The sequence below is a fragment of the Thermobia domestica genome, chromosome 1 (genome assembly GCF_964235325.1).
Source record: "Thermobia domestica chromosome 1, izTheDome1.hap1.1, whole genome shotgun sequence".
NCBI lineage: Eukaryota > Metazoa > Arthropoda > Insecta > Zygentoma > Lepismatidae > Thermobia > Thermobia domestica.
The window spans coordinates 91,666,522-91,691,772 of NC_137454.1; the positions used below are offsets into that span (position 1 = coordinate 91,666,522).

Consider the following 25,251-nt stretch of genomic DNA (forward strand, 5'->3'; position numbering starts at 1 on the left):
AGGAGAATTGTTCTGAAGTTTGCAATGTATTTATTGTGCTGCCAAAATGTCTTGAGCCGTGGCAAAAATGCACAATAAAGCTCACACTCCCACACACCCACGCGTTGAGCCAATAAGAGTTCATCTGTTGTTAAGCGAGAAAAAGGGAGTGGAATTCCGTCAGCCGATAGCAGCACTTGCAACAGAAGACGGGATCAAGTCAATGTGGTATATCTTTAGTTGGAAAGTATTTGATCAGATGTACCTCTGGCGGTAAAAGCGTAAACTGTTCAGCAAAGATTTCGTGTGTCTTACAGGATCTGCCCATACAACAAAATATTGAAGGCATACGTCACAGTTTCGCCACCTCCATTCTGTCCACTTTGCAATGTTTTGGGCCAACATTCATGGCGGCAATAAAAGTAGACAATCAGAAGATGGCGAAAACGAGAGTAGAAAATCAGACGTGCGAAGCTCTATTCTTTTTTGGCTGCATTGAATTAATAGGATGAAGATACATATGGGCAGATCCTCTATTTTATAACATCCTTGGTTACAATTGTCTACTTGTGAAGGGTAGAAAACTATTTTTTTTTTGCACGGTCTGTACCTACCGATTAAAGAGGTGTACGTAATTTTGGAGGAATTCCAAGTACCAGTCGTCCAATAAGAACATGAAGTAAAAACAATGTTACCGCCCTTTGAGAAGCAATTTGTAATGACCAGCGAATTCATCTTAGAGTGTTGTTGAACATGTCCATTTCGTAAAAATGAATTTTTCTTAGTTTAACGTTTAACGGTTATGTCCTTTAAAGGGGCGGATGATTAATGAAAATGAATGGTTGTGAAATTAGTGCTTTCCCAGCGGGAATTAAACCTAGGACCACGTGCAAAAAAAATCGCACGCGCTAGCTACTGTTAATTTTCTGTTAAATCCAATGTAACAGAGAGAGCTCCTCCGTGGCTAAGCGGTTAGCGTACGCGCCTTTGGCGTGGGAGACCCGGGTTAGATTCCTGGCGGGAGCTCATGTGGTTCTGATTCCACGTTAATCAGTAGGTCCAGGTCTCAAAGAATCGCTGCTGAAAGGGACGTTAAACTCAAAATCATCACCATCACCAATACAACAGACAGACAAACGCAGAACCTTCGAGGAAAGTTTTTCTTTTAAATGTCAATAGTCATCATAGGAATTCGATTCCCCAATGGATTTCGTCTCACTACCGTCAGACTGACTGACTACACTACTTTAGATACCATTCAATCATTGTGCTTCGAAACTAAACTTCCATATGTATATTGATTCATATTTTACAGCATAATATTTGTTTCGTGAGTGTTCATAGCATTATCGAACCGCGCATGTTACGTATCCTCAAACCTGAAATCCTAACTTTGTTTATTTGGTATTCCTCGTGAAGTACTACGTAAACAGTACATTGATTTGTAGTTGTTGACCTTCGCAGAATATCATGATAACAGTGAGGCAATCAATGACATTTTCTCTTTGTGTTGGGTAAACACGCTTTTAAGCATGAGATAGGAAATACACGATTGCATGACTTCTGAAGTATACCGTATTAAAGCGCCAATTGATAGTCGTATTTCTAATGCTGGTTATAATGAGTTATATCTCTATTCTGTATTTGGTTTCTGCAGAGGATGTCAGGTTTGGGAATAGAAGAAGAGTTATGTTGCCGTACAAGTAATTTCTACACATTGTGAAGCCAAGAAGATAAGCCATACAAATATTTTCCTACAAACAGAGTTAAAAGGTATTCGTTGGCTTATAAAAGACACTTTTAATTAATTAATTAAATAAAAAATATATTTAATGAAATTGATACTATCATATATTACTCTACAATATTGTACTACAATTGTATATGAAACAAAATCCACCATATGGTTATTGAATCTCCGACTAAGATGGAGTGGATCAGTGGGGAGTGAGTAAAGTGGGTCAAGATTTGTGACTGGGTCAGGTGGTCATGGATCAAATGGCTCACGATTTTTGAATGTGTCAACAGGATGTGACCCACTGCGACTCACCACCCACCGTGATCCACTGCTCCACTCTGACCCACCGACCCCTTTACGTTGGTCTTTTCCTTTTACTTTGGCCCACGTTACCTTGATTTGAGACTTACTACTTTCATCTTATTTTTTCACTCAACAGTATTTGTAATTCAACAAGGAAATAATGATATAAGTAAATTGAAATTTATCGTTTGACAAATACTTTACCATTTTATATCGTGAAGATCAGGTCCATCGGTACTCTAAAAGAGCTGTATTTGAACGATTGACCGTAGAAACTTCGATTAGTGATAATTTTACAGTTTTATTTTATTACAAGTGTAAACTCTGTCAAGTCAATGGAGAGGAAGACGTGGATCATGAGTCAAAGTTGATGACAATTGATTTTGGTAAGTGGTGGGTCAGAGTGCATTACGGTGGTTGGTGGATCATGGTGGATGGTGGGTCATAGTGGGTCAAAATGGATCGTGGGTCAGTTGGTCATGGTCACGGTGGGTGGTGGGTCAGTGTGTCGTAAGTCAGCTTTTCATTGATCCACAAAATCTCTGATCTCCGAACAATACGTTAGAATTTGATTGAGATATCACAAGGCACTTTGATTCATGTACACTCATGTCCAAAATTATTGTTGTATGCATATAAATATGTTGTTATAGGAATATAATTTGATAACGAATTAACCCAATATTTGTTATGTTAGTATGTGTATAATTGGCAAAGACATGTATGTGGAAAATTTCATGTCAATAGAGCAGTAAATAAGAACAGAAACGAAAATAAAACTTTCTTGTCCATTTAGCTACATTTTGTTTTAGTCATTCTAATTTTCGTATTTATAATTCTTTTTGTATGAAATTTACCATAAATATACATTTCCCGATTATACACATAGTATCAGTATTGAAAGTACCCTGCAAAATCATTATCAAATTATATTCTTACAAGAAGACAGTTATAGATATGCGACAATCATTTTGGACATGAGTACAAATCTTTATACTCCTTTAAACTTGAATCTCTGCTTTCCCTTGTGAAGACGTAAATTAATGGTAAATGAAATTTGTATTAATAAAAGAACTCTACAGGCAGCGGCATATCTAGAAGATAAAAACGGGGGACAACCAGTACACAGACTATGATAGGTAAACCCTACATGATGAGTTTATCATAACCTTTCAAAAATGTATAAATAACAACTTAAATTATTTTTGAAACTCAAAAACCTGAGGGCTTTGGCCCCCTGGCCCCGGATTAGACCCCTACTGTCTACAAGTCTTTTCAGACGAGTAGCAACTTGAGTAGTAGCCAATCATTTGCGATGTTTAGCGCAGCGTTGGAGAAATCGACTCCCCTTTTTCTTTTCCCTTCTTCTCAATCTTGCGTTATTAAAAATGAATTACCAAATGACAAAAATGTTATTCCCATAAAATTTAGAACATTCATGTGCATGCTAGAAATATACTTGTTACAAAAATTAGTTATATTTTAATTTATTCCGCTAGAGCTGCTCAAATCTGTTTCATTCTGGTATCATCAACATTAGTTAGTCTATGATACTGCGTAAATTTTTGTTGTCTGAGCCTGTTTCAAATTTATTATAACACGTTACAAACTTTATTAATACTATTTCATGAAATCGTTCACTTGGTATTTTTCTATATGCTGTGCAAAGGATCATTCCGGTCTTCCTGTTACGTTAGTTTCCACATTAATTAAAGGAGATATTCCCCCTAAAACTTTATTCTGAATCGATTTGTATCACCATAATGCAAAATTTGTGTTTTAGTTTGCGATAATCGTAGTAATGATTATAATTGATTGTTGCAGTTTCTACGTTGTTTGCAATTGAGTTTAACGTCTCTCAGTAGCGAGGCTATATGAGACGCGGATCTACAGCTTAACGTGGAATCAAAACCACTTGAGGTCCAGTGGCGTATGTAGCCCGGGGCTATGGGTACTAGGCCGACACGCATTTGAGTGCCAAAAACAATTAAGGCTTATATTTATATATTTTTGAAACTTTATAGTAAACTCATGATATGCCTATAATAGTCTGGGTTCTGGCTGTCCCAACTTTTTACTTTCTACATCTGCCACTGTTTAGCTCCCGCCGGGAATTGAACCCAGTGTCCCCACGACGACAAACATATGTAACATACTTTATATAGCTCACGAAACCTCACAATCCAAACTATTTTTTCCACTGGGAAAGAATTCGAAAAACAGTTATCAGAGTAAAGCTAAATTGTAATGGTCCCGCCGATTGTATCAGTTGTTCGTGTCTCGAAACAGCCGGGATGCGTGCATGTGACAAGCAACTTTGTGTTAATATGTTAAGTAAAAAATTAGTGAGAAAGGGACGAAATATATCATGAAATAAATATTAGTCAAACGTGAAACACGAAGTAAATCACAATTGCTATGCTAAGTAAAGAAATGTTCGTTATAAAATCTTTTAGAAAAGATATAGAATATTATTTTTTTTTAATTTCCATTTTCCAGCTCTCACACCACCGTTCGTACGTACACCCTATGTCACACGACATCGTACATACGTCTGTCACTTTGCACTGCCCCTACCATGTCTGCTTTCATGACTCTCCATCTTTTTGCTTCCCCTTGTGCAGTTTCCTCTGCGTCATTCTGTTTGCACCATCGTTTCTTTTGGGTCTGATTTTCATTCTTTTGTTTTAGACCGACGTCAGTATCTCTCTTCTTTCAGGAGATGTTCTACTTAGCTGATGGTGTGCGGCGCTCTTTCGCCCGATTCCTGCTGGACCACCCGTCTTTGTCGATCTATGCTCATATGGATTTGTTTCCTTGTTTTCAGTTGTGGAATCACCTCTCGACGTGTCTTCCCTCCACGTCATTTCCACCACTTCATGGGAGATAACATGGTGGCTATGCAACCACACATAGCGGTCATGACTGTGACCATCATTTCGTATCTGTTTGAGACCTCGACATGGCACACACGATTTATGGTTATCAGGTGGGAAACCTATCCATTCATGCCTATTTTGAAGTACCTTTCCTTAACATATTCTCCGGGAATCCCTACGCATCTGCGGGAAATCCCTTTCGCACGGATTTCACGATTGTGACATAATATTTTTGTATAGGGCGGTTTGGTTTCTTCGAGAGGACCATGCCTCATGCTCGTGGGGCTACAGTGGTCTAAAGTTCCTTTTCCCCGTTTTTCGGCAGCCTATAACTCCAAAACTAAACACTTTTTATCGCAGGTTCATATGATTTGCATGTGAAGAATCACCTCCCGAGGTTTTTCAGTAGAGTTCCTAAGCACCTTGTATATTGTAATGATTTTGGTAGAGTCAATAATGGACCGAGATTTATCCCTTCACCAATTTATTATAAAATTTGATAAATAGAAAATGTCTTTGATTACAAAGAGAACAATACTGTTTTCTCGTTAATGTCCAAGTAGAGGAGTATAGGTGTTTTGCACTGTGCCCCTTCTCTCAAGGCAGTCTCCAAGGCACCTGCCGGTTCGGTGAGTTTGGAAGGATAGCCTCCTCAGCTCAAGGCAGCTTCGTAAGGCTTTGTTGTTGAGAGGATCCCTAGTCCAGTGCGACCTCAGGGCGGTGTATTTGATTTGATCAGTTGGACGACTAATGCTGGTTACTTTTTTTTTAACAAGAGTTTCATTCCCATCCAATGGATGGGCAGGCCGTAGAAGGCAACACCTTCTCTTTGGCCAGAGATATTTGCTGGTTACTTTGGTGTTCCTCCTTTTATTTGTCCTCCTCGGGTCCTTCCGTGAGGTCCGTCTGCTTTCGGCGTTCCTCGGATCCTTGCTGTCTGCTAGGTTGTTTATAAATAATAACACGTGTTGAGTTGACACATGCGTCTGTCGTGATGTGGGGATCCTTGCACTATATACGGGTATGGGTGGGTGTGTTTCAACGTAGGTATCTAGCAGCAAAAAAATTTAAATACTTTAGTAAGTTATTTCCATTTTGTTTGCGAGCACTTTGTTACTTCCATTAAGAATATTTATCCGTGTAATTACTGCATAATACTACGCACGTGTATATATACAGAGTGACAAGACAGTACACCGACAAACTAAAGCGTGTGATATTAAACATCAATTTAAGCCAAAAATATCTAATGAACATGGTGACACCGTTCCCACGCAAAAGGCCTTGGGAAAGCCGCAAAAGCACAGCTATGTCGAATATTTCACAAACACAAAGATATAACTGTCGTGTCTACTTATATCTCGATGAGACTCGAAATTGGTTCTAATCCTTCTGGGATTATTGGACACAGTGGTTCTTAACACAGTTTGGCCGCAATTGTAAGTCCCGTCGTTAGGAGCTCAGCTTTTCGTTTTAGTCCTTAGTAGTAATTATTATTGACAATGTTTACTTGTTAGTACTGGTAATATTTTTGTCTTTGTGTACTTTTTATTCTTCTTCTCCTTTCGAAAGATAGGAATATCCGAACAAATACCACCATAGTTTCTCTTATTTTGAATGTAAACGCCATTCGCAATTAAAAAAGAACAAAGGTCGAACGTTCCGACGTAGCTGTATAAAGTAAAAACAAAAATGGAAATGATGTGGTTCGATCCCATACCATAGTCATTAAAAATACTATAACCACATAATAGTCCCCATAAACCTCTCGACTACGATTTCTACGTTGAATAGGGTATAATTTATCAATTTCTATACTGCTCGGAATATATCAAGTTTATAAGGATGTTTCTCTTTTCTTATTACAGAGGAGTTGAAAATGTGGAAATAATTTTGATAAAGTGAACACTGACAAGAATCTGAGTAAACAGTGTATGCGTTCTTTATCATAATGTGAATACTGTGTGCATGTATTCATTAATTTTTCTCTCTTCATGTCTTTGACATTTCTTTTATCATGTCTTTATTTCTCTTTCTTCTCTCTCTATTCATCTTTATATCTTACTGATTACTTCTCTGTTTTACACACATTCTTCCTTCTTGCACCTGTGCTGTGCCAGAGCTAACCCCGGGTCCGTTTGACTAAACATAAGCGTCCTGGTCCTCATTTTCAACTTCTCCAAAATAAGGAAAGAAAGACATCCGTATAAACTTGCTATAATATGAGCAGTATATAAATTGATAAATTATATCTTATTTAACATAGAATTCGTTGTCGACAGGCTTAAGGCGTGTGGTTATAGTATTTGTAATGACCACGTGAATGGGTTCGAACTACACCACTTCCATTTTTTTTTTTTTTTTTTTTTACTTTTTGCAGCTATGTTGGAACGTTCAATTTTTATTCTTTACTAATTGCAAATGGCATTTATATTTAAAATAAGAGGAATTATGATGGTATTTGTTCGGATATTCTTCTTTTTCCAAATGAGGAGAAGAATAAAAGATACTCAAGGACAAAAAGTATTACCAGTACTAACAAGTAAGCATTAGCAATAATGATTGCTACAAAAGACTAAAACGAACAGCTGAACTCCTAACAACGGGACTAACAAGTGTGATCATACTATGTTAACAACCATTGTATCTAATAGTCCCCAACGGACTCGAACCAATGTCCATTCGCACCACGACGAAAGTAGTTTGCTGAAGTGACGACTATACAGCGAAGGTGAATATTTATTGTTGTTATTGTTGTTACTTTTATTATTATTATTATTATTATTATTATTATTAGCTTGCTTTTGAATTTGCACGGCGAACGCACTGTATAATATATTATCGTTTCTGTAATTTTCCTGCATTGTGTTATTTAGTTTATTACTGGGCACTAATTTGTCTCCAGGTCATCGAAAAAATTAATTTCGGTATGCACTTTGGTGCATACTTTGGTGCATCCTGAATATCATTGCAGGAAGAACATTATCGGTTCGTTCCAAGCATTAGGGCTAAACTTAGCAATATTTGGCTTATAATTTTACGTGACAAGATAGTGTAGGGTAACGTGCTGGACTTGCGAGTAATGCAGATAATCAACGTAGGTTCAAATCTTTTTCAAGTCAGAGATTTTTTACAAAGCAATCGTGAAGAATCGAAGAGTGACTTCTCATACTAAATGAGCAATCCTTAAGAAGGTGGAAGCAAAAACCAGTATCACGATAGAGACAATTTATTCATGTTGATTGGGAAAGAACAACGGAATTACCAGACATTCGAAACATTTCATATAACTTTAATTTGGTGGTCTCAGTGTGGTCCCTTATTCCAAAATTTGTGATTGTTTTCAAAGGACATTTTTGGGGATAGGGGGAGTTGTGTCAATCACAATGTTTTCTCATTCGGGATATGAGTGGTGTGTGGGTCGGATCTTGGAACCGTAGGTGAACGGGTAGTTTAGTACAATGCTTGCAATAATCACTTTCATGTTTTATAGCTGTTTGTATTAGGCATTCTTATTATGTAAGGGTCTATTTGTCATGTCGTTGATTTGGAGGGACACATTCCATTCTCAGTTCCGGGAGCATCTTTCTCTCTCTGTATACGTATATGTGCAGAGAGCAGAGAGAGAGAGAGAAACTTGTTGTTGGAATATTTGTTCTCATTTGTATTTTATGTTCCCACTTCAACAATTTTTACTTTTTTTTCTCCGTTTGCCAGCTGTTTCTGGATTTCTCTTTCGGTGTCGTCCTTTATTTACGAGATGCACCATTCATATTTACAGCTTGTGCCCCTCTTCAATGTCTTATTTAGATTAGCCTTTTCTCCTTACCCTTCACTACACATTCGATTGATTGAATTCTCATATTCACTATGGTTGGAGTGCAGAAGTACCAGACTCAGAAAAGAGATGTATATTTACTTCCTTTAAAAAACTTACATTGGCTGAGAAGAAACTGTATTATAAGGGACGTGCCAGAGGGTGTGATGCGGAAAAGAAAGGGAGGGGTAGAAAGAAACTACATCTGGTGGGTTTATTAAAACATAGAAATCTGAAATGAAGTTAGTTGATGACCATGTTGAGTGGAAGTTTCTTAGTTACGACAAGTGACTCACCAATAATTGCAAAATACTTACCATAATGATGATAAGTGAATAGTAGAGCAATTAAGTTTTGGTTCTAGGCATTTAATAACACCATTAACGAAAAAATTAGGAATTTGAAATAACAATAAAGAGAGTAAATACGAATCGAGAAAGACTTGGAAACAGTATCATTTTATAAAATAAGAAAATACTTTGTTTGGTTAAATGAAGAAATGAGAGTAAAAGTATTAAACATGATTAAATATTTAACTGACCTTTAAGTATCGATCATTACTCCTAATATTTATTTAAAACAGTCTTCAGCCTTAGGAATGGAGATGAAGAGAGGAATCATAGAAAGATTGAAACACGCGACACAGATTTTTAAGGAGGGACCATGATGATTCAGTGGAATCCGATCTATGTAGCCGATCGGTCTGAGGCACTGGGCTAATGATCGTGAGGCGAAACCCATTGGGGTTCGAGTCCCTCTGCACTAGCATTGGTGGAGTTTTAACTGTCTTTGATGTTTTTGTAAGTCTAATAGTCCTGAATAGTGGTAGCAAGAGAAAATGGGAGACAGGGAGTTTTTAAACAGTAGTAGAGCGCTCATACATCTTATAAACTTTATGAAACAAAAGCATTATTGATATGAATGATTGGTTTGTTTATAATGAGCAATTGGACAGTTTTGTTTTCCATATTCTAGCAAATGTGTATGTGATGTGTACAAACCCAGGTAACCTGTACTAGAAAGGAATCATATATTTAATAAAATTAACTTGTGAAAATTAGCAAGTTATGTCAATCTTTCATTTCGTTCTAACTTTTAATATAAACAAATTTTATTTTGTTTTCAGTTTGCAATTAGTTCAGCAATATGTGTATATTGAAGTTTATTGGACTACTTCTGATCATTAACGTACAATGGTCAAGTGAAATTTTGAGCACACCATCAGTTACATCTACTGCCATTATAAACATATTCTCGCCAGACGCTTGTACGTCTCTGGAACCACATTTGGAGTATTTGTTTTTATTGTCTGAGGTGAACGGTACCCAGGAAAGTGCTTTAATTCGTCAAATACAAGAAGAGTGCAATGAACCAATGGTTATTCTACAACTATCAACACTTCTTATGAAAAGTAACAGTTTTCTCACGACAAAAACTTTGCATAAATCTAAACAATATCTTATGATATTGAGTTCTGAAGTACATCTTGAAGTAATTCTCACATCGATTCAGACACACGCTTATTGGAATACGAGAGCAAAATTTATTGTGTTATTAGAGGGTAAAAATTACAGTAACCACATAATTAACAGGATACTACATACCTTTTGGAACTACTCTATATTGAATGTCATTGTCCTCACAATACATGACCGTAATTACAGATCAATTAAACAAATCAGTTTCTATAATCCATTTACAAATCAGGTTATAGTTAATCAGATAAGTGTAAATGAATGTTGGCCAAAATGTAATGTGAATTATGGAATCTTCTTTCCAGATAAGTTACGAGACCTCATGAACTATTCGCTGACATTTTCAACTTATCATGTACCACCATACTTTGTAATATCTAACAATGGGAAGACTTACGAGGGTTTAGATTGGGAATTTCAGAAAACGTTAGCGAAGTATATGAATTATACCATAAATGTAACTTCCGTACACAGAAGCATTGGACGGAAGCTTAAGAACGGGACTTGGATTCATATCATGGGCGATATCTGTTACCGTCGTGTAGACATGTCACTCATTAGGACCAGAATGTCAGCGGATAGAATCACTATTGCTGAATTTACGACACCACCATTTCTATCCACAATTAATTTCCTGGTACGGAAACCAAAACTTGTACCACAGTGGATGTGTTTTATATTACCGTTCACAACTGATGTTTGGATATACACAGTAGCTTTATCAGGAATGATAAGCATTACGTGGTCCTGCCTGAGAAAACTTCTTTCATATTTACAACGGAGAGATATTTTCTCTAATACATTACTCTACATCCTATCTCTATATCTACAGATATCTGTTCCTCGTCAACCTATATCACACTATTTGAGAGTAACTTTCATAGCGTACGTATGGTTTGCTAAAACTATGTATACATTGTACGAAGCAAAACTTGTAGGATTACTGACAAAACCACCTCATCTGAACCAAATAGCCAGCTTAAAAGAGTTAGCTGAGTCGGGTTTATACATAGCATGCTATCCAAGGTTTTCCTCGTTAATAACAGATTCCTCAAATCAATACCTACAGGCCATGGTACCCCGCTTGGAAACATACGATCCGTATGAACCATTGGACAAAATATCACACTTTGATGAAGCAGCTTTCCTTTCCCATCATATACTTTTAGAACATGCATCATATTCATACTTTCTTAGTGCAGAAGGCCAACCATTAGTTCACATTGTAGAAGAACCTGTGATAACATATATTGGAGGATATGCAGTTCCAAAAAAATCCCCATATCTTCCCAGATTAAATGTACTTACAATTAGAATATTTCAGGGTGGATTAGACATTAAATGGAAAAATGATGCAATGTTTCAATTGAAATTAGAGAATGTGCATAGAAAAAGAAGTAAGAAAACACAAATTGCATTGTCATTAAAGCATATAAAACATTTGTTCCTTGTGTGGTCTGTGTTACTATTAATTAGTTTTACAATTTTCAGCCTCGAATTTATATACTATCTAATTTCAAAATGTTTGCGAAAGTATTTTTGAACATTGACTCCAGAGACCGTTATTTACATTTTATATTCTAAATTTCTCGACAGTTACAGCTAGTCAGAGACCAACTGAGTGATGTCAGATGGTTTGGGTACAAAACCTCGCGGCGACAACCTCGCGGACTAAAACCTCGCCTGGCCAAAACCTCGCCTCCCAAAACCTCGCGGCCCAAAATCTCGCCAGGCCGAAACCTCGCCTGGCCAAAACCTCGCCGCCCAAAACGTCGCGGGCCAAAATCTCGCGGGGCGAAAACCTCGCCTGGCCAAAACCTCGCCACCCAAAACCTCGCGGGCCAAAATCTCGCCGGGCCAAAACCTCGCGCCCCAAAATATCGCCATACCCAAAATCTCGCCTGACCAAAATGTAAATGTTCCAACAGATGATAAGAATGACGGTATAAAAGACGCTGTTTCAGAAGAAGTATCACGGGTATTTGACCAAGTCCCGCGATACCATATGAAAATTCTATTTCTGTATTAGAGGATTTCAATGTGAAGGTAGGGCGACAGGATGTTTTTAAACTGGTTATAGGGAAAGAAAGTCTGCATAAGGAAAGTAATGACAACTAACGAGGTTAGTTTCGTGAACTTTGGAACATCCAAAAACTTAAAATTTTAACAAAAATCTAATAATATTTATGAAAATATGAAACAATATATGAGTTTTTACGACGTCCCTTGATTATGTCCTATAGGTTAAAGGAGATGTAGATGACCAGGATGAAGGAAATGATCGAATAAAGAAAGTGGGAGGAAACGGGAATAACCCGAGAAAGCCCACGCACACGATGTTTTGTATATTATTATTATTATTATTATTATTATTATTATTATTATTATTATTTGTAACGTGGAATTGCATATTAGGAAACACATTGGGTAAATTTTAAAGAAAAGTTTCATTCGCGGCGAGGTTTTGGCACGGCGAGATTTTGGGCGGCGAGGTTTTGGCCCGGCGAGATTTTGTCCCGCGAGGTTTTGGGCGGCGAGGTTTTGGCCCGGCGAGATTTTGTCCCGCGAGGTTTTGGCCACGCGAGGTTTTGGCTCGGCGAGATTTTGTCCCGCGAGGTTTTGGGCGGCGAGGTTTTGGCCACGCGAGGTTTTGGCCCGGCGAGATTTTGTCCCGCGAGGTTTTGGCCGGCGAGATTTTGGGCGGCGATGTTTCGGCCGCGAGATTTTGTCCGTACACCGATGTCAGATATGACAGTTATGACCAAGTGCATTATGATCGGATTAGTTATAAACCAACTAGTTACGGCTAGGCACTTAAGATCACGTGTGTCGTAGAGAAATGAATGTTGCTAATGTTACAGTATTTGTTTTAGTTAGTTTCTAATCCAGCAAATTCGAATACGACAAAACTTAATGATATTAGACATTGTTCTGTGTAATATTTATTCATTACATACTATTTTTGGGATGTGTAACTACTTTCCCTGTCGTTACACTAAGCAATTGCGTTACAACACTGCTATGAAACAATAGTATAAGATCCCTAAAATATCAAATTGAAGTCCTCTTGACATTAAAATCACATATAATTACGTTTGTCCTTACTAGTGTACATAACCAATGTAAACAGAAGATTATACAATATTTTTAAAATGCTTTCTCCCTAATCCTCGAGCACCGGATCTGATTTCCGGCAAGTGAAAACTGAACTCACTAAAGTTGACCAAGTAAAACTTTAAAACTATCTTAGAACTGAACTTCATCTTATATATCCTCTCAGATTACAAAGAATGTAAAGTAAACCAATCATATTTTAAAACAATACGCATGCACCAAGACTCTACTTCAGTTTGTACCCATTTAAACGCTTTTTGTAGTGTTGAAGTGAGTTTATAGTCTTGATTGCTATGTAATTGTGTGTGTTTCTGTACTATTGTATCATATTTCAAACATGTGTGATGTAAATTTCGGATTGAGCCTCAGGTTCAAATTAAAAACAAGTAATGTATCTACATTATAAGGAACGTCACTTGAGTAACGGATACTAATTGTGAAATTTCATGAATGTATGACGTGATTTTACACATTTTATACGTTAAAATATTCAGGAGGCTGAACTTATAGTAATATTAATTATTACCTATTCTGTTCAGCCAACGATGTTTAGTTACAAATGGAGTTTTAAGGAATATTGTCTTGATATATGTGCGGAAATCTAAAGTTGTTATTATTAGTATAGAATTATTAGTATTATGACAGAAGGTAAATAATTAAAGCAAGTAAAAACTCTTAAGTGCTGTACAACCAAACAACGAGCCTAGAAATATAATAAAGGGTTGGAAGAAAGATACAGTACCAATATTTGTAAATAGGTATTACATTTCTCTACAATCTGCAGAATTTTCCAACAACTGCAGAATTGCATACATTTACAAAGCAGGTGACAAACACGAACTTAAGATATATAAACTTATTATCTTGACAATTAACTTTCTTGGAGTCTTTACTGTTCTTAATTTTTACAAATGATTTGCCTTAATAAATTAGTGAAATTATTATCCTGTTGTATCATTACGATATAAAACTGCAGGAGATTATCAGAGATTATATCGATGTAGAGTGTTGCCGATGAATCCGTGCCAATTGCGGACGTCTCAGTTACGGACGCTGCTCTTATCTGTTAAAATCATTCACAGTTGCGGACGCACAGGTGTTGTTTTGAATTTCCATGCCTCGATTACGATGCAACCAGACTTGTTAGTTCCAATTGCGGACGCATGCAGGAGAAGAGGCAAGATCTATTGACAACAAGCAGCAACGTTGCCACATTTTTCATTTCATTACATTTACTACCCTGCCTCGATATAAAGAATTCAAATTTGTCAGTATACGAGCATCTATAATTATAAAGCTATGTAATATTAGAGATACTGCTAACCACTAGTTTATCCATTAATTACATATGAAATACATGTAAATTACATAAGAATTCCTGTAATTGTTTTGCAGATTTGTGCATTATTTAATTTCAATTATCCCAGCAAATTGTTAGTGAAGGAAAGTTTCGTAGATGCTAACCCAAAATAACACTTCCATTTGTATTCCTCATGTCAAAAGTGAAGCTATTTAAATTTATTAATTTTGCATGATAATTTACTTAATTACTTGTTTTGAAATTACTTAATACCTTGTTTTAGAAGTCATTAACAAAAGCTTGTAGTTATTTTTTAAAAAGACCACTTAATTTATTATTACTATTATTACATTTGAAAATCACATTTCAGTGGTTTTAATGAATCTTCGGGATCAGCTCTATCTAATTAACAAGAATTATGAAAATGGGAGCGTTTTGGGTGGAATCATAGCCGCGTCATTCATCTCTTTGGGTTATGTTTTGTTCAAAAGGAAACATATTTCAGAGGTTCTCCTATTCGCGTTAGTGGATTTTTTTTAACGTCACATTTCCGGAGGCACTATTTTTTCTTCCATGTTTTTTTTTTCTACTTTACATGTAGAATAAGCCTATAGTTGAAGTTATTACGTTGTGTGTTGTTGTTGTTCAGTTTTTCATGGAAATGAACCTTTCCACTAAATTTCATTTTATTACTCTCCTTTTATTATTCATCATAAGATTTTAGGCTAGAAGTTTGCGTGCAATTACGTTGAGAAATGGATCTTCTTATGAATCTTTGTAAGAAATTTTCCTCGGACGCTAAATATTCCTCGTCGATGAGCGTATGCGAAACAGGCGATTATGGTTAAATATTTAATCAACTAATATTCTGCAAACTACAAGCTTTTGTTAATGACTTCTAAAACAAGGAATTAAGTAATTTCGAAACAAGTAATCAAGTAAATTATGATGCAAAACTAATAAATTTAAATAACTTCTCTTTCGACAGGAGGAATAAAAATGGAAGCGTTATTTTGGGCTAGCATCTACGACAAATCCAAAAGTTGCAAGGGGCGAATGTCAACCAGTGGCGTGCCGTGACTTTTCACACAGGGGACTAGGTTCGAAGAGAATGTGTGCTGTAGAGTGGAGGTCCTGAGTAGTATTGTTGACACCAAATAACACAATTTATATGTTTCTGTAAACCCTTCTTCTACCAAACCTCTTTCTTTCAAGAAATGGATAATTTCAGTCACAGTTTTATTTGAAAAATCTAAGAGTCTGTAAACCTATATTAATTCACTCCGCAAATTGTTAAAATTAAAAAAAAAAGAAAACTCCCGTAAATTGATTTAAGGGTCAAAAACAAGCAATCACGAAATCGAGATTTCAAGCACAGAAAATTCTTTAAATCTAACAGCTCAAGAAACTGTAACTCACTGAGATCTTGAAATCACAGTATCAATAATGTCATTGAAGATACGCACATATTTAATTTCTGAATCTGTTGAGTCATCTACTTTACGTCTTTTATTAGAAGGTTCCCGTTATCATCCAATTCTACTTTTTTATAAGTCTTCAAAATCGTTTCTTGTATTTCTAAGTTGAGATCCAATTCTACTTTTTTATAAGTCTTCAAAATCGTTTCTTGTATTTCTAAGTTGAGATACCATCTTTTGTACTTTTTGGATGCAATATTTCACATCCAAGGTTTTACTTTAAAGAATGTTGAATAGTATATCCGTGCGGAGAAATGCAAAATCGAAATCCTTCAATGATAACTCTCACATTTTTTTCTTTTTTGTAATCATGAAAGCTTCGGTGTCGCAATTATCTGAATCTTCTACAATGTTCTCAGAACACCGTAAGAGCTATTTTATTTTCATTTACTGCATTCACAATTTTGGAATTGTAATTCCATCTTATAGCGGCAACCGTTAGAAATCGCTTAGTTACTTCTGATTCAGCAAGCGCGTTACAGCGTTTCGATGAATATGAAAGGAAATTTGGAATACCACTTATTCTAAAAAATATTTTACATTCCTTGATGTGATTAACAGACTGTGGAACAACGAGATTGAGTCTGTGATGATAGCAGTGTATGGTGAGTGCACTCAAACACCTTTTCACAAAAGATTGTAAACCGTTCACATGTCCAGAAAATGTGGCAGCTCCATCCATAGCCTAGTGCTACAAGCTTTTGCTTACAATTAAGATGAGAGAGAATTTGGAAAGCATGCTCACTTAGAGCGGTCGCAGTGCAATCACTAGTAACATCTACAAAACAAATAAATCTTTCATGAATTGCCGTCTTTCACGTACCGATTGAATGTTGAGAGATCTTTGCAATGTCCGTAGTTTTGTCCAATATTATTGCTGTAAGAAGTGTATTGTTTATTTCTGACTTAATTTTATCCAGAATTACTCACCAACACATTTAATAATATAATTCTGAATTCTGTTTGACGTTCCTTTAAACACTCCCATGCTGTGAAGATGACAAGTCAACATGGGCGCCCGAAGGAGAGGGCAGGGTAGGGCCCGGATCTGGCTCACGAAAATGTATACTAATATAGCAAACCACGTATATTAAATACCAGAAGTACCAGACGCAACATAGCAACCATGGAGATGGGCCCCTCCCTAGAAAATTTTCTTCAGGCGCCCCTGCAAGTCCATTTAGTGTCGTACTTAGTAAGTAACTGATTTACTTCAATATAATTTCCCTAATTGACAGAATCTTCCTGTTTGTTATGACTTCTAAATGATAGCTCTTGTTTACCCATTAAACAAGAGGAATAAATCAATCGGTTCATTAGTTCTCGGTTTGAATCAACTTCTGCATTGCTTGCTCAGTTAAAAATCAATTCTGGTTTCCCGAAAGTTTTCAATTTAGTTATTGTGGACATGTGTGAATAACATTTTTCTTGGCGCAACTTGGGTTTGTGAAAATTGTTCATGTCACAAAAGCCATTATTTCCACACGTCCTTTTCTATGTGGAACAGAATACAAGGCCAGCAAAACAGTTTGTTTCTTGTCTTACATGGAGGTAACTATTTTGAAGAAGGAAAATAATCCGTTTTGATATTATCTATTCATTTTTGTCTAAATGGAAATGCTTGGAGTTGTTCTACCACTGGTTATTATTTGTTGCATTTCTTGAAAATTAAGGAATCCAATGGTCCAGAATAAGACTGAAACGGCCAATTCCCACCCCTACTGTCCCCTATACCAATTGAAGTAATATCACTGCTTGCGCCATCGCTTTGCTGCAAGGGACTCGGTTTCTCAGACGAGTCCCCTTCCATACTTTATTCTTCGAGTCATTTGCAAAATATATTGATAATCTAAAAAGTTCACACTTCACTATATTTCTTAAAGTGTCAAGATTAATACTGTAAATTTAATAGCGTTAAAACTATTAACTGTAAAAAGCAAACGAGCATTAAATTCGCTTACGACAGAACGCCCGTGCTTAGAGCTTAGACAACATAATATAAGGACTAGCTGACTGGACCCTGTTCCCTTCCCCGAGAAAAGCCGATTAAAACCCGAGCGTTTCCGATCTCCACTTCGCTGTCGCACCCAGCACACGGGCGCTGACTATAGTTGTCAGAACAATTGAAATAGTGTTATTTTACAAAAATAGAGAAATACAAACAATGTTTTCGTTTTCTTTGGTATATATTTATCACAAAATACTTTAATTAAAATTCCAGGGGACTAGCCTAGTCCCCTAGTCCCCTTGACGGCACGCCGCTGATGTCAACGAAAAACAATGTTGTGCTCTGGGTTTCAAACATTCGTCTCTACCGGACGTTGCAGTAGCTGAAGTAAAGAAGAAAATATCAAGCGCAAAGAAGCGAGTCCGGGAAGAAGATCAACCTATTTGGAAAATATATAAAGAAGAGTTCGCTGATTTATATGACCAGGGTTGTGATTTGGTGGCTAACGTGCCGCAGTATTCTTCTTTAAAGTCTTGTCTTTACTGCTGCAGGAATCAATTAGGAAACACATCGTGGAAAACATCTCAGGATATTGAAATTTCTTCTGATATTCTTCATTTTCGAGATGGATTCAATTTTCTTCTTTTAGATGATGCAGGCGAAGACAGGATACTGGCATTTGCTAGCAAAAATGGAAGGAATATTCTTGCAAGTTGTAAAGTGTTTTTTTATGGATGGAACATTCAAAACGTGCAGCAAACAGTTTGCCAAGCTTTATACAGTGCATGCCGACATTGGTAGCAGCGGTGAAGAAACCCCATTGTTCCGATTGTGTTTGCTCTTCTGCCAAGCAAAAGACAGCAAATATACGAGAGACTTTTCGCAGGAATTAAGGGACAAGTCCTTGAGTGGAAACCGGAATGGATAATGGTTGACTTCGAAGAGTCATCCATAAATGCATTGCGGTATGTATTTCCAAAAGCGCAGGTTAAAGGATGCAATTTTCATTTCAACCAGTGCCTATGGAGAAAAGTGCAAGAAGTAGGGCTTATACAAGAGTACACAAATGATGATGAGGTTAGGTTGTGCATCAGAATGTGTGCTGCTTTGACACACTTGCCAATAGATAAAGTTGTTGATGGTTGGCTGTGTATTCAAGAAGACACACCATGCAACAGTAAATTGCAGCAATTGTATGATTATTTCGTTGTCCAGTGGTTGGAGAACTCGACTTTTACTACAGAGATTTGGAACTGCCATAACACAAGGCACAGGACGAACAATGCACTCGAAGGCTGGCATAACAGACTGCGTTCTATAACAAATGAAGCACACCCAAATGTCTCAGAGTTAGTCCGAGTTCTCAAGGATGAAGCTCGGCACAGCGACTTTCTGTACGATCGTTTGGATTTAAAAATTGGCGGGAAGAGAAGAAAGAAATCGGCAATACTATTAGACAAAAGAATGCATAGAATTCTTGCGGAATTTCAGGATACTGGTAACATCAAGAAGTGTTTGCGATGCATAGCATATGTTCAGAGAGTTGTATAAATATTGTATATAAGGAGTTTGTGTAAACATTGTATATAATTCACTACCTGACAAAGGAGAACTGCAAGCTCATTCTCATATAGGCATAATATTCGACAGTGGCTATTCTCCTGAAACTTGAAAAACACGCCAGTGCCAATAGTTTCAACATTGACACTGCCAGTTCTAAGCCTGGTTAAGTGTAAAGGAAAGTTGCATAGAGGGTACGAAATCCTTGTGTGTGAGGGGCGGTTCCCATCTTATTTTTTGAAATAAAATTCTCCTCACTAAAAATTTGTGAGGAGAATTTTATTTCGACATTGTAAAAAGGCTAAGGCCCCTGAAAAAGTCATGCCCCTATAAGAACGTACTAGCTACACCCCTGAATGAATGTCTTTTCAGCAAATTGTAGTCTTGCAACAAAAAGTCCTTCTCGTTGCTGAGGGCAGGGTAGTAAATGTAATGAAATGAAAAATGAATGTGGCAACGTTGCTGCTTGTTATCAATATATATTACCTCTTTTCCCGCACGCGTCCGCAATTGGGACTAACAATTCTGGTTGCTTCGTAATCGAGTCATGGAAATTCCAAGCGACACCTGTGCGTCCGCAACTAGGAAAGATTTTAACAGATAAGAGCAGCGTCCGCAACTGAGACGTCCGCAACTGGGAAGAACCCGTTGCCAATATTCTAGAAACATTGTGGCGAATTGAGCTAATAACAATACAATGTATATTAATATATGTACGACAAAAACATAAATAATGTCAAGGGAAACAAACAAACTGATCATTTCCACACCGGTAGTGGATAAACTTTGGCTTAAACGACGATGAGAGATACTATTCACCTCAGCGACCCCGAAAACTGTAAATTCTACAATTATATAAGTTGTGTTTGATTATTTTTACATGTCAGCCCCTTCCCATTGTTCTAGATGTGTATTGCCTCAATATACTTGGGTCTAGATTGATATGTACCAAATTTGAGAAATTTCTCAAGGCGATTGACAGTTATAGCGGAACATACACATATATGTGAGAAATGTAGTGTTTTGATATCTATTGACTACTTCCTTAACCTATACTCAGTAACATCCTTTCAGACCTCACACTTCTTAGCCTTATATTGTGTATTGAATTTCAAGTAGATTGCCAGAGTACTTTTTCGCAGCAGCGAAATGAGACTGTTACATTTATCATTCCCTGGGAAGATTCTCCTTAGGTAGAATCAATGATTCAAAACTTCTTATGGAACGTTCTTAATATTAGGACAAGAGGTATACTATGTTCATTAAGTATATGTAGGTAGCGTAGAAACTATGATTTAAAAAAAAAAAAAAGATGTTAACAAAAATAACGTAACGGTAATTGCACTTTCATGTTTTAAGAGTCTTCATCCCGGCGAATTTAAAATACCGCTAATTTTACAGTAATTATGTGATATCTTCAAATAGATAAAAGATAATTGAAATATGGAACAAGAGCGCCCTAGACAATATTATTTTGCGTGAGGTACCGTTATCACAAGTCACCTAGTGGCTTTCCGTTTTCAGCTGTTTAGAAACGCGAAAATAAATGCCGATTTTCAAAATGGCTCGAAATCGAAAGCAGATAAGTGAGTCGTGATAACGGTTTCTTATGTAAAATAATATTGTCTAGGGCGCTCTTGTTCCACATTTCGATTATTTTTTTTTATCTATTTGAAGATATCACATAATTACTGTAAAATTAGCGGTATTTTAATTTCGTCGGGATGAAGACTCTTAATTCAACAACAGAGTATGGGAAACAGTAACCATTGTATAAATTGTGATTGATTCGAAGCTGTAACAAGTAAGCGAACTCTTTTGGATTTTATTTTATTTTATCTCTTAGGGATTCATACATTTTAATGTATTTACTACTTCATTTTGTTTCTTTCTCTAAAATAGTAGACAAGAGTTTATTGATTAAGTTTAGAAGTATTTTATAATTTATACAGATGTTTAATTATCAATCAAGCTACCTAATAATTCAGACTTTTATGGAATTATTTAAACTATAGAAATTTTTCATAGATTTGAAGAAAATACTACTACGTACTTAACAATTCTAATTTTATCACGAACAGTAAATAATTTTATAAGAATGTGGAAGATTGGTATGCTTTTCATTAAAATTCAAAGATACAAATTGTGTTCTAGATTTTTTTTTTTAATTTTTCAATTCCGTTGTAGCACAAGAAGTAGGTTTTTTATGTGCAAAGAAAGTCGCTGAAAATGTATTCAAATAATTAATTCAAAAAATTTTCAAATAATTAATTTATTAATATATTTAAAATTTATTCAATAATAATATTTTAAAAAATCATTCCAATAACTAATTGGAAGAATTTGGTACTTTTTTGTCTGCATTATTGATCAACAGGAACGAAAACAGCAAGTATTATGAACTGTAATATCTTCGCGGGTGTGCGTGCTATTAAGAAAAGCGTATAGAATAGTTAAACAATAAACGGTATTCTGTAGAGTTTATTGCGGAAAAAAATAGTCTAGCAATATTTATTATGAGTACTGAGCACGCCAGTTTAATCAGATGTTAAATGTTTTCCTATCGTAAGTTTTCCTATATGGAAAAATAATTCTAATAAATTAATAAGCGGCAGAAGCCTGGGTCTTGCGCTTCACGCTAATCTCAAAAATAAAACAGCCACGCTAATACATGTCGCAACCAACGTTATCGCTTGACTGGCTGACAATAGAAGTCGCAACATAAACTATTGCGTAACTGCCTGATAAATTATATTTATGTTAGGGGCGGTGGTGGCTCAGTGGTAGAGTATTCACCTCTGGTGCATGAGTCCTTGGTTCGATCCCAGCCCGCGGGTCGTAGTTTTGTCATCAATACACTAGAACAGGGTTTCTCAACCTTTTCCTCCTGCGTACAGCTAAAGAGTATTATTAATTAACACTACCATAAGTCGTACGTACCAATAGGAGCGTAACGCGTACCACCAGTGGTACATGTAGCACAGGTTGAGAACCCCTGCACTAGAACATAAAGTTCACCTGGATTTGTGAAATACTAGAAAATAAAGACTTCTACCCTTCTGCATCGTAGGCATATCAATAAGAACCATAATATGAAAAGGAAGTAGGTTTATAGTAAGGATGGCCAAATTCTCCCAAATACACATTCCGGAAAATTTATTTTCCGGAATCGGAAATGTCACATTCTGGATTTCGGAAAAATATCCGGAATTCCGAAAAATTCCGGAGTTTTCCCGAAATCGGAACTTTTCCAAAATCTGGATTTCTCACGAACTTCGAATTTTTTCCGAATTCCGGATTTTCCCCGAAATCGGAATTTTTCCAAGATCCGCAATTTTTTTTCGAATTTATGATTTTTTTGGCGATTTTCTTTTCGGTTTCTAAAAAGTAAAAATTCCAGAATTGGCCATCCCTAGTTTATTGTATGTGTTTGAGCGATTGTAGCTCTAATCTGTATCAAATGTTGCATTGCTCTGCTATGGCATTCATATGACGATTAACACTAACATGACCTGGTTCTATGTACTGTTATTCTGTAACACACAAAGCTCGCCGATAAATCGTAAAAGATTAGTTTCAAGATATAAACTATGTTAAACAACATGTGTTCTATTCCCTTGTCGTTCTCACGAACAGTACTAATGAGTCCTTAGCTGAGTTTTGCATTAGCTATTCGTTAATGTTATTTACCGTCTTTTTCTTTACAGTCGTATTTTGATTATTTTTGAAAATAGAAAGTGAAGAGGAAACCAATTAGTGTTATCTCGGAACGTAATTAATAATAATTGTATGAGTGATTACCATTTGTTTCAATGGACTTCGCATGAAGATTATTGTTAAACACGTGTATGTGACAAATTTCTTGTGCTTTTATAATTTATGTGGGAAAGTTCAGCTAGATAACTGTCACAAATCATGAAAGAAAACGTTGACAACGCTTTTTTACTATCGTTGCACATTTTCCTTCCTGCACGTGCAACTTCTTCAGCGTTCGAGGTTAAATAAAAAAGAAATCATAAAGTACACGTTTGGAAAATGAAATACGGCAAGGACAGAGAAAGGTTTCCTATATATAAAGTACCAATAGGTCAAATTATAGCACAGAACTGAACTATAAAGTTTACAGTTAACTTATCTATTTACAACATTTTTGTACGTATTATTTTCAAGAAAATACGCTTTTTTTGTTTCTGTTACAAATCACGAAACCCAAGTAAGTATAATTTTCGTAAAGTTAAGAATTCATTTTTGACTGTGTGAATGATCTGACAGTATTGGTTCTTGTGAGAAGTCACATCGAAAAAATAAGAACACTTTGTTGCTAGAAGATATGCTCAAGAATTAGTAGATACGTGTTTTAAAATTAGTTTTCTTAGCTGCTAGAGAATAAATTTTACCGACGTAAAATTATCCCAAGGGTCGCCAACGGATATGAAAGCGCTTATTATTTATTTATTTATTTATTTATTTATTTAAAATAGTCCTCTGTAGAGCCAAACTCCATTTACAGAGGAACATAGGTTTAGGCCTAGTCATATAATTACATATATATATATATATATATATATATATATATATATATATATATATATATAAAGAAAGAAAGAAAAATATTATACATGTAAAGGAATACAGGTTAAATAATAATAAAAACAAAATTAAAATATTAGTAGTATAAATATTTAAAAATATGAAAAATTGTCTCCAGAATAAGTTCAAAATTATAGAGATAACACTTCTTAATTAATTGTTATTCCATACATAATGTCTCTTCAAAATATTACTTTTTGAGACTACGCAAATATATAGAGCAGATAGAATAACAGAAGTCAAGATCCAGAACTGATGAAACCAACTGATTGCATTTTTTACAAGCTCTAACTATAAATAACGCCTAGTGGATTGTAATGTGAGATCTCGTTATGTTAAATACCAAATTCTTACGCAATTATCGTTTTGGTATATTGAAATTAATACCCTATATTGGAGAGAATTACAAATATCTGTCACTGAGTTTACTATTTTGTACCAATATAGCTACTTGTTGAATAAGAAGAATGCATGCCAATCTACCAATATAGATTTGATAAAAATGATATAAACACAGTGCAAGAGAACAATAATATGTTTCTAACTCAAGTAAAGATATTGTCCCTCTAATGAATGTAGATAAGGTGAGGTAGGTGGTAGCAAGTCTAGATAACAGACACGAAAACTTTACTGAATAATAGCTAGCTAACGGTATTCGTATTTGGGATACAAAATTAAGCTTAGCTAGCTTGAAAAACATAACAGAATAGCGTACTCACAAAAATTTCAGCTAGATTTCTGAGTATTCGAATGCCAATTTCCGTTTGCCAGGTAGTTACACACCAATTAAGCTACAGGTGACACGGATATTTTTTTCTGTGTTGCTACTTCCTCCTCACAGACCGATATCAGCCATCACTTTGCAAAGCTCAATTCAATCAAAGAAGATATTTATGATAAGCAATCATCTAATTACCAGGAATGCGTACAATTATTATTAGTGTATAGTAGCCCTTGTAGAGTGGTCGTTAATGCCCTCACTTGTCGCGTAAGTGGTCGAGGGTTCGACTTCCAGTAGGGCCCTCTGTTGAAAAAGTGTAAGACCATTTTCAGGCCAACCATCCTGAGTG

At 36.0% G+C, this 25,251-nt stretch overlaps 2 protein-coding genes across 3 annotated transcripts in view; both read left to right on the forward strand.

The window, feature by feature from the left end:
- LOC145666285 (WAP four-disulfide core domain protein 18-like) overlaps positions 1 to 25,251 on the forward strand; it is a 151,446-nt gene that overhangs the window by 11,037 nt on the left and 115,158 nt on the right. The window lies entirely within an intron of this gene.
- On the forward strand, positions 18,959 to 19,582 carry LOC145689497 (uncharacterized). The gene has a single exon (XM_081763689.1). The coding sequence runs from the start codon at positions 18,959 to 18,961 to the stop codon at positions 19,580 to 19,582; it is 624 nt and encodes a 207-aa protein (XP_081619815.1).